The sequence below is a fragment of the Lepus europaeus genome, chromosome 6 (assembly GCF_033115175.1).
Source record: "Lepus europaeus isolate LE1 chromosome 6, mLepTim1.pri, whole genome shotgun sequence".
NCBI classification, from domain to species: Eukaryota; Metazoa; Chordata; class Mammalia; order Lagomorpha; family Leporidae; genus Lepus; species Lepus europaeus.
The window spans coordinates 54,920,173-54,932,800 of NC_084832.1; the positions used below are offsets into that span (position 1 = coordinate 54,920,173).

At 43.2% G+C, this 12,628-nt stretch overlaps 1 protein-coding gene across 4 annotated transcripts in view; it reads left to right on the top strand.

Moving 5' to 3' along the window:
• NAA16 (N-alpha-acetyltransferase 16, NatA auxiliary subunit) overlaps positions 1 to 12,628 on the top strand; it is a 93,373-nt gene that overhangs the window by 44,742 nt on the left and 36,003 nt on the right. For all 4 annotated transcript variants that reach the window (XM_062194114.1, XM_062194115.1, XM_062194116.1 and 1 more), the window contains one exon: positions 5,586 to 5,692. In XM_062194114.1, coding sequence (XP_062050098.1) covers positions 5,586 to 5,692 — 107 coding nt within the window. The remainder of the gene's footprint in view (positions 1 to 5,585; positions 5,693 to 12,628) is intronic.

A 12,628-nucleotide genomic window follows, 5' to 3' on the forward strand; every position in this document is an offset into this window, starting at 1 on the left:
GGAGAGGGAGAGAGAGAGAGAGAGAGAGAGAGATGACTTCCATCCACTGTTTCATTCCTCAATTGACCACAGTGACCAGAGCTGTGCTGATCCGAAGTCAGGAACCAGGAGTTTCCTTTGGGTCTTCCCATGCAGGTTCAGGGGCCCAAGGACTTGGGCCATCTTCTACTGCTTTCCTAGGCCATAGCAGAGAGCCGGATTGGAAGTGGAGCAGCTGGGACTAGAACCGGCGCCCACATGGGATGCCACTGCTTCAGAACCTCAGAGTTCTCAGTCTTCGGGGCAGTCAAATCTTTAGTAGATAGGACATGGACTGAGGGTCCTTTTTTCTTTTCTTTTCTTTTCTTTTTTTTTTTGACAGGCGGAGTGGACAGTGAGACAGAAAGGTCTTTGTTTTGCTGTTGGTTCACCCTCCAACGGCCACTGCGGCTGGTGTGCTGCGGCCGGTGTACCGTGCTGATCCGAAGCCAGGAGCCAGGTGCTTCTCCTGGTCTCCCATGCGGGTGCAGGGCCCAAGGACTCGGGCCATCCTCCACTGCCTTCCTGGGCCACAGCAGAGAGCTGGCCTGGAAGAGGGGCAACCGGGACAGAATCCGGCGCCCCAACTAGGACTAGAACCCGGTGTGCCGGCGCCGCAGGTGGAGGATTAGCCTATTGAGCCGTGGTGCCGGCCTGAGGGTCCTTTTCAAGAGTCCTTTGCAAAATGTCCACTGCCCTTGCAGTGAAAGCACTTTGCAGGTCTCTACGGGTCTCACTGGAGCTGAGACATCAGCAGATACACACTCCTTCTCTTATCTTTTCTTTCTGCTGTTGGGTCCTCTCTTCGGTTGTTATAAAAGACTATAGTGGCCACCTTTAAGTGGTCATCCAGAGTACTTTGAGGTCCTATTGCAGGTCTGTGGAGCTTTTTCCTAATGCCTTGGGCAGATTGAGTTTGATCTATCAAGGACAGTTTAGCACAAAGAAAGCCTGTACATAAGGAACCTCCTCTCACTTAGGCTAACTTTCTCCTTCCTCTAACTTGTAACTGGTTACGTGGTGGTACAGAGAAAGATCAAGCATTTTTTTTTTTTAAACTCTAGGGGTTCAAAGGAATTCCAGAATCTAAGGATCCATCCCAAGAGAATGTGTTCTGTTTGTGGTTTGTTTCCTATCTGGAATGAGAGGATAAAAACAGAAGCATCATTCAGTTCTTGTGTTCCTGAGTTTGAGACATTTTTCAAAACACTCACTGCCTGTGCCATCCAGACATGCCCTGAAGCCCACAGGGAAGAGAGGAAGGTGCAGCTGGGACTAGCATGTATTACCCATGCTTACTCAGCCTTCCATGCCTGTAACCTAGGATATGTACTTGTCAGAACAGCATTTGCAGGGAGTGATCAGATCCCTTTGCTGGTATATGCTAGAACTCTACCTCTGCCTGGTCAAATGTATGCCATCACTTTGCTCCCTTGCATGAAGAGAAATAGTTGTTATACACCTCTTAGCCTTGAGTCCTATCTCATGGGCCTGAAATAGACAATGAGCCTCCACAAAAAGAGCCTTAAAATATTTTGTGCTAGAGTTTGGAGGGAGGGTACAAGCTGTGTAGAGCAGTTAGTTTGTTAAATAGGCAGGTGGAGGGAGGGATAAAGGAGCATAGTGGGAGAATAAATATTCTCCCTATTGTGCTACCTTGGAGAGATAAATACTACATAGGAAGTACCTGACAGAAAGGGACACAAGAGAGACAGAGACCTGAGGAGGAAGGGGATACCTGTGAACACACTGGAGGTCCTGTCTCCACAAGTTCAGGTCATGAGGGGATCTACACCTAAGGTGGAGTCTGGATGGAAAAGCCACCTCTCCGTGAAAGAGATATGTAGACTGTGATGCAGAACTAACCAGATGTCTAAGGAAATACAGGCTAATGGGGCCAGGAATTTGAGTTTGTAGGAATTGTAGATTCGGTGGGGTAAGGAGAGCCTCTAGAATGAGGCAAACAGAAAAAGAGATCTTGTTAGGGTTTGGGGTGAAGAAAAAATTGTTGGGACATAGAGTATGGAGCCCATGGCCTCACTCCAAAGCGCACCCCCCCATCTCGCTGACAAATTGATCTCCGAGGAAAGAACAGAGTGCACTTTTCAGCTCGACACACTATCAGGCTGTCAGAGTCTGTTGTCTAGTCAAGCTATCTTTGAAGAACATGTGTGTTATCCTGCCCTGAATTCCATAATCACTCCAGGACCTGCTCTCAGTCTCACACAAGAGGCCAGTCCCCACAAACAAACTGAGTTGGAGGCCAGCGCTGTGGCGTAGTGGCTAAAGCTGCCACCTGCAGTGCTGGCATCCCATATGGGCGCTAGTTCAAGTCCTGACTGTTCCATGTCCCATCCAGCTTTCTGCTATGGCCTGGGAAAGCCATAGAAGATGACCCAAGGCCTTGGGCCCCTGCACCTGTGTGGGAGACCCAGAATAAGCTCATGGCTTCGGATTGGCACAGCTAAGGCCGCTGTGGCCAGCTGGGGAGTGAAACAGCGGATGGAAGACCTCTCTCTCTTTGCCTCTCCTCTCTCTGTGTAACTCTGACTTTCAAATAAATAAATAAATAAATAAATCTTATTAAAAAAAAGAAGAAGAAGAAGAAGAAGAAAATGAGTTGGATAGGACCAAAATTCCCAGAGCTGAGACGAGAAGTATAGAGTCTCTTCTCCGGGGGATTGCTCCAGCCTGGTCAGCAAGCCTAACACCTGAACCTAACTGTGCTAACCACTTTTAACAGGGACCTTTTGAGAGAGTTACTATGGAGGGGAGTGAGACTCTGAAAAACAAGCAAGAGCAGGCTGCTTGCTTTTTGGACCAGTGAGGCGATCCAATACTGGCTGGAGTCAAATTCTAGCTGGATCCGAGTCATGAGGGCCTGTGACCCAGAAAATGATAAAGGAAATGATCTTGGTTCTTGTCTCACATATAAGGATTTCCATGAGGATAGGCAGTGTAAAGCAAGATTTATTTGTCAGAAACCTTCTGCTGCAGTAGCCAAGATGGGGGCTGCAAAAACTAACACCAATGTTTGTTTTCTCAGCAGAAGATAGCAAGTTTGGAAAACAGAATCTTAACCGTAGGAGTATAATAGCCACCAGATATTAGGACAGATAATAATAGGCGACACTTAGTGATTATTATAATACTGCTCTTTGCCGTACACTGTCATCTTGTTTGAGCCATAGAAGAGTGCTCTTGAAGCCAGTAATGTTGTTAGCCTTATTTTATGTCGGAGAAACAGGATTTTTAGGTTACAGATTGTTTGTCCAAGGTCCTACAGCAGGGAAGTGGAGCAATATGTATGCTAAGCAACAGCATCTTTTACTGTCTACCATAAAATTAACTTTTGCTGTATACCAAAGGAAGTGCTGGAAGGATTTGAACTCTGAAATCACTTGATTTTTGTTTTTAAATCTATTTGTTTGAAAGTGGAGTTAGAGAAGGAGAGACCGAGAGCTCTTCCATCTGTTGGTTCACTCCCAAATGGCCGCAACAGCCAGGATGGGCTGGCCCATGCTGAAGCTAGGCACCTAGGACTTTATCTGGGTCTCCCATGTGTGTGGCAGGGGCCCAAGCACTCAGGCCATCTTCTGCCGCTTTCCCAGGCAGATTACCAGAGAGCTGGATCAGAAGTGGAGCAGCCAGGATGCAACTGATATTCATATGGGATGTTGGCATTGTTTAACCTGCTGTGCCACAATGCCAGCTCAATGATTTTTTTTTTCTTTTAAAGATTCATTTATTTATATGAGAAGCAGAGTTACAGAGGGGCAAGAAGAGACAGAAGTCTTCTATCCACTAGTTCACTGTCCAAATGGCCCCAACTGCTGGAGCTCGGCCTATCCTAAGCCAGGGCTTTTTCTGGGTCTCTCACGTGCAGGGGCCCAAGCACTTGGGCCATCTTCTACTGCTTTCCTAGGCCATAGCAGAGAGCTGGATTGGAAGAGGAGCAACCAGGAAGCTAACTAGTGCCCATCAGGGATGCTGGTCCAGTAGGCAGAGGCTTAACCTACTACGCCACAGCACTGGCCCTGCCCTGCCTCTCCTGCCCCATGACTTTTGCTTTTAAGTAAGTAATGATGCATAAAAGTATTTAACCTAGGCAAAGTTTCGTGTTGTCTTGGTAATCTGTGAATTTCAAGACCAGTATGTTGTATATGATCTAGAAAAAGTTCACAGATGAATTGAAAACAATCTTGGTAGTAAGTTGAGTTAAATTTTTCCTTCAAAATTTTCTTACAGCTGATTGTATTACATATTCATGTTTTGTTTAAGATGACCAGCCACAACAGTTAAAAAAACACTTGGGATTGTTGGGGCTTGTTGTACAGTGTTGTGGTTCCTAAATTCTTTACAATTCATTTTACCAGTCTTTTATTTTAGGCTAAATCATTCATGACATATGTATTTTTCTTTTTTAAAAAATCATTGGGCAAATTCATGTTCTTAAGTATTAACTCTTTTTTTTTTTAAAAGATTTTATTTATTTATATGAGAGGTAGAGTTGTAGACAGTGAGAGGGAGAGACAAAGAGAAAGGTCTTCCTTCTGTTGGTTCACTCCCCAAAATGGCCTCAATGGCCGGAGCTGTGCCGATCAGAAGCCAGGAGCTTCTTCTGGGTCTTCCACGTGGGTGCAGGGGCCCAAGCACTTGGGCCGTCTTCTACTGCTTTCCCAGGCCACAGCAGAGAGCTGGATTGGAAGAGGAGCAGCTGGGACTAGAACTGGCGCCTATATGGGATGCTGGTGCTGCAGCAGAGAATTAACCTACTGTGCCATGGCACTGGCCCCAAGTATTAACTCTTAACCATCTTTATATTTAAAGTTAAAATAAAAAATTTTCTCAATATTTTCTGCTTTCAAACAGTGATGCTAAAAATTTTTTGTAAGGATTTAGCAATAAGAGGAGACTGACTGACTTTATGTTGCAAATGGAACATTTTAATTTTAATGTTCCCAGGGCTCAGTCTAATGTCTGATGTATGTTTTTAGGGCAGACTTTTTCTAAAAAAATTGTTTTAGCCACTGCTGTGTCACCTAGCTCTGAAACAGTGTCTGGCATGTAATAGGTGCTTGATACATAATGGTGTAATGAACAAATGAATGCATATTGAAGTAAAACACAAGATGATTTGGGGAAATATTTCTAAATATCCCCTAGTGTTTAAGAGGAAATGTTGGCTACTCCTTGAATACAGGGGTGGTTAGAGTAGTCTGCTGCAGAGCATTTTGAGTTGTCTGTAGGGCTTTGAGTTTTAGACAGTAGGATTGAGTCGGCTGGTCGGGAAGGATACTTGTTATGCCTACTTTCACTCTGCTCGAAATCGCACATTTTGTTTACTTCTCTTGAAGGTATTTTCAACTTAGATTTAGAGAAAAATAAAATTACCAACTGAGATATTAAGTGTTAGGCTTTTTGGCATTATCAAGAAATAATGCAGACTTTTTAGATTTAAAATTTGGATATGGAGATAATTGTTCCTGTGGTTGTTTTATTTATAATATTATTTTAAGACTTGCTTATACCAATCAAATATAACCTAAGTACACTTTTGTTTCTAGGTGAAAAATTTAAAGAACTAATGGATAAGTTCCTGAGGGTTAACTTCAGTAAAGGCTGCCCACCCTTGTTTACTACATTGAAATCTTTATATTACAATACAGAAAAGGTAAAATTTGGTATTTATTCAGTTTGCTATATGAACTTAATTGCTATAGGAAGATCCCCACGCACATATGACATGATTTAATCATCTTCTAGTGATGTTATTCACCTTAAATTTTAGTCTGTTAATGTATGTACTGGAAATATATATATATATATATATGGTGTAAGAAATGTCAATCTCTGAAATTTAGAGTACTAAGACTATAAAGGTGGTTTATTTTTAATAGTTTTCTGTTAGAATTTTGGGTTTGACATATTATCACAGTCTATATTTAATTGCTCCATGATGATAATCTATTATTTTGTAGTGTAGATATAGATTTTTCAACTTGTTATGCCTGCTTTTAAACTTAGAGCATGGATAATTTAGTGCAGCAATAAGCTGCCATTTGATCAACAAAATATAATTTATTAATTTTAACCAGTAGAATACATTTTAATAAAAATAGCTATAGTCAGTTTTTGAAGAAAATGCTGCCCTGTTTTTTTTTGTTTGTTTGTTTTTGTTTTTGACAGGCAGAGTGGACAGTGAGAGAGACAGAGAGAAAGGTCTTCCTTTTCCGTTGGTTCACCCCCCCAGTGGCCGCTGCGGCCAGCGCGCTGCGGCCTGCACACCACACTGATCCAAAGCCAGGAGCCAGGTGCTTCCTCCTGGTCTCCCATGCGGGTGCAGGGCCCAAGCACTTGGGCCATCCTCTACTGCACTCCCGGGCCACAGCAGAGAGCTGGACTGGAAGAGGAGCAACCAGGACAGAATCTGGTGCCCCGACAGGGACTAGAACCCAGGGTGCCAGTGCCGCAGGCGGAGGGTTAGCCTATTGAGCTGCGGCGCCGGTGCCCTATGCTTTTTTAAGTTAAGAAATAGGCACTTAAATACTTGGTCTTAGAAATAACTAGATAATCAAAAATTAATATTTATACTTTTGTTTCTTAGTATTATTTATTAAAGCTTAAAATCAGTTTTTTTCTAGCCAAAGTTTGTGAAAGCTACTAAGTAGAAAAGGAAAATATTTTTACTTAAACCTCTTTCACTTTATATTTATTTACCTTTCATACTTAACAGTTTGCAAATTAACAGTAATTGTGAATAATAAAATATTGAAAAAAGACTCACTGATAGATAAAACTGAATAAAAACTTCCTCCCTGAGGCAGCAGATTTCTTAAGCTTAAAGGGACAATTGGTAATATCTACTATCTAGTTAGTATAAAGTATCATATTACACATTTTTAAAAAATCTTAGTTTTGTAGCATGATTTATTTGACTGCAGTCAATGGCTGTGATATCTATTTTATGAGAAATAGTGATTGATTAATGTGGAAAATGTAACATTGCCTATTAGTAATTCTTTAGGTTACTTAGCATTTGCCGAAATTCTTCTGTTTTTTTCTTTTTTTCTTTTTTTTTTTTTTGACAGGCAGAGTGGATAGTGAGAGAGAGAGAGAGAGAGAGACAAAGAGAAAGAAAGATCTTCCTTTTTGCCGCTGGTTCACCCTCCAATGGCCGCTGCGGCCGGCGCATCGCGCTGATCCGAAGCCAGGAGCCAGGTGCTTCTCCTGGTCTTCCATGCGGGTGCAGGGCCCAAGCACTTGGGCCATCCTCCACTGCCTTCCCGGGCCATAGCAGAGAGCTGGCCTGGAAGAGGGGCAACCGGGAGAGAATCCGGTGCCCCAACTGGGACTAGAACCCGGTGTGCCGGCGCCGCAAGGTGGAGGATTAGCCTGTTAAGCCACGGCGCTGGCCTATGTTTTTTTTTTTTTTTTTTTTTTTTTTTTTTACGAGGATGACAGAGGAGAAAGGTGAGATAAAATGTCGGAAATAATAAAGGCGTTTATGTATGTGAAGTAGACTACTGTTTTAAGACTATCTTGCAATATCTGCTGACTTCGGGTCATTAAAGGATTTGTTTCTCTTAGGCTATCACTGAACTCTCACAGCCTATATCAGTTTATATAAAGAACATAGTCTTAATTTTTTAAAAATCTCTCCAAATTATCATTATAAAGGTATTAAGCATTTGCTAATATTTTATGTAAAACTAGGAGATTGCCTTTGTTTGTTTTTGTTTAAAAGAAAGAGACAAACAGAAATCTCCCAAGTGTCCACAACAGCTGAGACATTGGGTGTGAGTCTGTGGGAGGAGATCCCATCTGCAGATTCCCTTCTTAACTTCTGTTGGGACTGGACCTGGGTAGGAGCCATGAATTGACACTGCCCAGCTCCCACACGAGTGGCAGGAACCAGGTTATATGAGCCCTCACTGCTTCTTTAGCATCATTTTTTGCTTATTCAAGAAGCTGCAGTCAAATGCTGGAGTGGGAAACTGACCCTTGGCACTATCAGATAGGACACGGGCATCTTAACTGCTAGGCCAAACTAGTCATTTTGACCATAACGTTTTGTTTTTCCTTTTTCCCCTAGCAATTTCCTAAGCATTTGCTGTATTGTTATACAGTTCTATTAGCTTTTTATTACTTAATGAAATAATGAAGGCAGCAAACTTTATAAAGAGGAAAGGTTCATTTAGCTCACAGTTTTGTATGTTCAGGTCCAAGATCAGGTTTGGTACCCCCACTGATTTGGCAGAGTCCCAAATTGAAGTGGAACAGGAATCATATGGCAAGACCCAGGGAATACATGTCTGTATGTGTGATCTTTTATAAAGCCACCAGAATTCAGTTCATGGGGGCTGTACCCTAGCAATCCAAACCAGTCATCTTCCAAAGATCCCACGTCTAAATACTATAATTGGATTAAGTTTCCATCCTCTTGGTACCATTAATATGAGACTTTGGGAGACCAAATATCTGAGTTTAGGGGGACAGATATTGAAATTATAGCAATAGCCTTCATTATATTTCATTTTTTTATTTGACAGACAGTGAGAGAGACAGAAAGGTCTTCCTTCTGTTGGTTCACCCCCCAAATGGCCACTACAGCCAGACTACGCTAATCTGAAGCCAAGAGCCGGGTGCTTCTTCCTGGTCTCCCATGTGGGTGCAGGGGCCCAAGCACTTGGGCCATCCTCCACTGCCTTCCCGGGCCACAGCAGGGAGCTGGACTGGAAGAAGAGCAGCGGGGACTAGAACCCGGCGCCCATATGGGATGCCGGTGCTGCAGGCAGAGGATGAACCAAGTGAGCCATGGCTCCGGCCCCCATTATCTTTCATTTTAATGACTGTATAGTCTTTTATCAGAACCATACTTCCATTGTGGAATTTCACTTCATTTTTAAAAGTTTTCCCTGTTAAAAATACTACAGAGTGGAAGCTGGTGGTGGGGCACAGCGGGTTAAAGCCCTGGTCTGCAGCTCCAGCAACCCATATGGGTGCCGGTTCTAGTCCCGGCTGCTCCACTTCTGATCCAGCTCACTGCTATGGTCTGGGAAAGCAGTAGAAGATGGCCCAAGTGCTTGGGCCCTTGCACCGGCATGGGAGACTGGGAAGAGGCTCCTGGCTTTTGGCTCTTGGCTACAGGTCAGTGCAGCTCCACCATTGCAGCCTTCTGAGGAGTGAACCAGCAGATGAATACCTCTCTCTCACTCTCTCACTCTCACTCTCACTCTGCCTTTAAAAAAATATACTGCAGGTTGAACACATGGACCGAGATTAAGTTGTTGCTAGGATGCATGCATCCCACATTGGAGTGCCTGGGTTCAATTCCCATTTCCAACTCCTGATTCCAGCTTCCTGCTAATGTGGACTATGGGAATCAGCAGTTCTGACTTAAATAGTTCAGTGCTGCTACTCACATAGGAACTGGGTTGAATTCCCAGTTCCTGGCTTCAGTCCCTTCCCCATTCCCAGCCTTTGGGGAGTAAACTAGTGGATGGGAGCACTCACTGTCACACTCACTTGCGTGTGTTCGCTCTTAAATAAGTAGAAAATAAGTAAGAAAGACATTATAAATATATTTGTACCTATAGCGTGGCTTAGGATTATTTCCTTCTGAAATTCCTAGAGTAGTAGAATTGGTAAAATGGTATCACATTTTTGTGGTTTTTGATAAATAATGATAAAATAATAATAAACTGGTTTCCACAAAGTTATAAACTAATTGTATTGCCATTATGTGGATGGAAAGGTTCGCCTCACCAGCGAATATTTTCCTATCCTATTTTTACTTTTCTATGGAGGCTTTTGTTTTTGTTTTAACACTGAGAAGTTGAACATTTAGTGGAACCAGGTATGTCAGTCTTTGTTTCTGTTGTGGTAGTGTAACTTTGTTTTAGAACCAGCTTAGAAAGTCCTCTTCTTCTAGAGAAGGACTTCTCAGTGAGAGAATTGGCCAGGTGGATTCTGTGCCCCAGGGGACATGTGGCAATGCCTGGAGAAGTTTTTGATTGTTATTACTGGGGGGGGGGGGGGGGGGATGGGGGATTTATTCTGGCATCCAGTGTAGAGGCCAGGGATGCTGCTGAACACTCCCGAATACACAGGATAGCTTCCCACAACAAATTCCACTCTTGACATGTTTGGCTGGATAATTGTTAGGGGTGGCTGTTCTGTTCACTGCAGGATGTTAAACGTCAGCCCTAACAACAAAATAACAAAATGCCAGGAACTTCTTTCTGTTTTTGTTTGTCTTGGTAACAGCTTTATTGAACTATAATTCACATACCTTATACCTTGTAATTTATCTATTTAAAATGTTTGATTCAATTCTTTTTATTCACAGTTGTGAAAGTATCACTGCAGTATTTTAATTTTAATTAGAAAATGGTCTCCACAGAAACTCATGTAATTTCCCCGCCCTTTCCTTCCCCAGCTCTTGGCAACTACTAGCCTACTTTCTGTCTATGGCTTTTCCAATCTAGATAGTTCATATAAATAGAAGAGTATGGCCTTTTTTATTTTTGATCTAAGTTAATACTTAACTATATTATTTTCATCCATATTTTAGCATGAATCAATACTTCACACCTTTTTATGGCTAAATAGTATTTCATCATATGGATATGTTTGTGGAGATGGCTGAAACAGAGGTTCTTGTCTTCATCGAAAGAAAAATTCAGATCTGAGACACAGTAGTGGTAAGCAAGGTAGCAAAGTTCAATGGGGCAGGGTATCCATCAGAACAGATGGGCACCTCTCCAGACAGAATCTGAGAGTGCCTCGCCCTTCAGACTCGGGTAAGCAAAGCAACATAGTTGAGTGGAGAGAATACACTTGCAGGCCAGGCAGGCAACTCAGCAAAGGACTGGGAACCGAGAGCCGAGAGCGATGCACCTGGAGGACCAGGCTGAGAGGGAGGTTTTTATTCAGGCTGTGGCTTATGAGGGAGTGGGGTCCAGTACTTCCTGATGTTTTTCTTCATCCCACCTTCTTGTCCTGGACAGTGGATTTGCTGGGTGTGAAATAAGTAAAATTCCTTCCAAGGTTTTATTACCCAGTGTTACCAAACTTAGCTGGGCAGAGAGGATTCTGCTGGGTGTCTTCCTTGTAGGAGAGCTGTGAATGTTTTATTGCCTCATGTTATCAGACAGGTAGCCCATTTGTCGTTGGGCAGAGTGGATTCTCCTGGGCTGCCTTTCTTGAGGGGAAGCCTGGGACCACCTATAAAGTTACTCTGGTATAGGTAGGACTTCGTAGTATAAAATGCTGCACTGCTTCCAAACTGTGCTTGTGAGGCTGCTAGAGGCTGCTATGTTCCTTTCCACCACGCTTTGTTTTCCTTCTCTCCTACACATAGGCAAATTTCTAACTTCCTACCTAACAGATATACCACATTTTATAAAGATTGGAAGAGAAGTGCCCAGGACACAAACGGGTGCCCATATGGAATACCAGTGCTGCAGGCAGAGGCTTAACCTACTATGCTGGCCAAGAATGCATATCTTTTTCTTGATCCTGCTCTTAAGGGAGGATGTAGTCTTTAGCTGTGGGTTCTTGTAGGTGTCTTTTTATAATGTTGAGGAAGTTTCCTTCAGTTTCTAGTTTCTTGTGCATTTTTATCATGAAAGGGAATTGGATTTTTTTTTTTAAGTTTTTTTTTATTTATTTGAAAGCCAGAGAGAGAGAGGTCTTCCTTCCATTGGTTCACTCCCCAAATGGCTGCAACCACCGGGGCTGGGCCAGGCCAAAGCCAGGATCCAGGAACTTCATCTGGGTCTCCCGTGCAGGTGCAGGTGCGGGGGCCCAAGCACTTTGGCAATCCCTGCTGCTTTCCCAGGCCGCAGAGCTGGATTGGAAGTGGAACAGCCAGGACTCGAACTGGAAGCCACATGGGAAGCTGGTGCTGCAGCCTGGGGCTTTAACCTACCACGCCATAGTGCTGCCCTTGGTATTGGATTTTGTCAAATGCTTTTTCTTTGTCCACTGAGATAATTTTTAAAAATTCTGTTGATAGGTGTATTTTAAATTAATTTTCAGGTGTTAAGCTAATCTTCCATTGCTGAGATAAAGCCTCCCTTGTCATGGTAGATAATTTTTGTTGTTGTTGTTAGTTTATTTGTTTATTTGAGAGGCAGAGAGAAAGGTCTCCATTCCACTGGTTCACTCCTCAAATGGCCACAATGGCTGGAGCTGGGCCAATCTGAAACCAGGAGCTTCTAATGGATTTCCCACACGGCTGCAGGGGCCCAAGCACTTGGGCCATCTTCAGCTGCTTTCCCAGGCCACAGCAGAGAGCTGGATAGGAAGAAGAGCAGCCGGCACATGAACTGGCACCCATGTGGAATGCCGGCGCCGCAGGTAGAAGCTTAGCCGACTATGCCACAGTGTCGGCCCCCATGATAGATAATTTTATATATTGCTGCATTGAGTTTCTTAATATTTTGTTGAGGATTTTTGTGTTTATGTTCATCAGAAACTTGGACTTCTCTGTGATGACCTTATCTGGTTTTGGTGTCAGAGTGACATAGGCCTCATTATGGGTTGGGAAAGGCAGTCTAACTCTACCCTCTCTTCATTTTCAAAAGATTGGTGAAAACTGGTA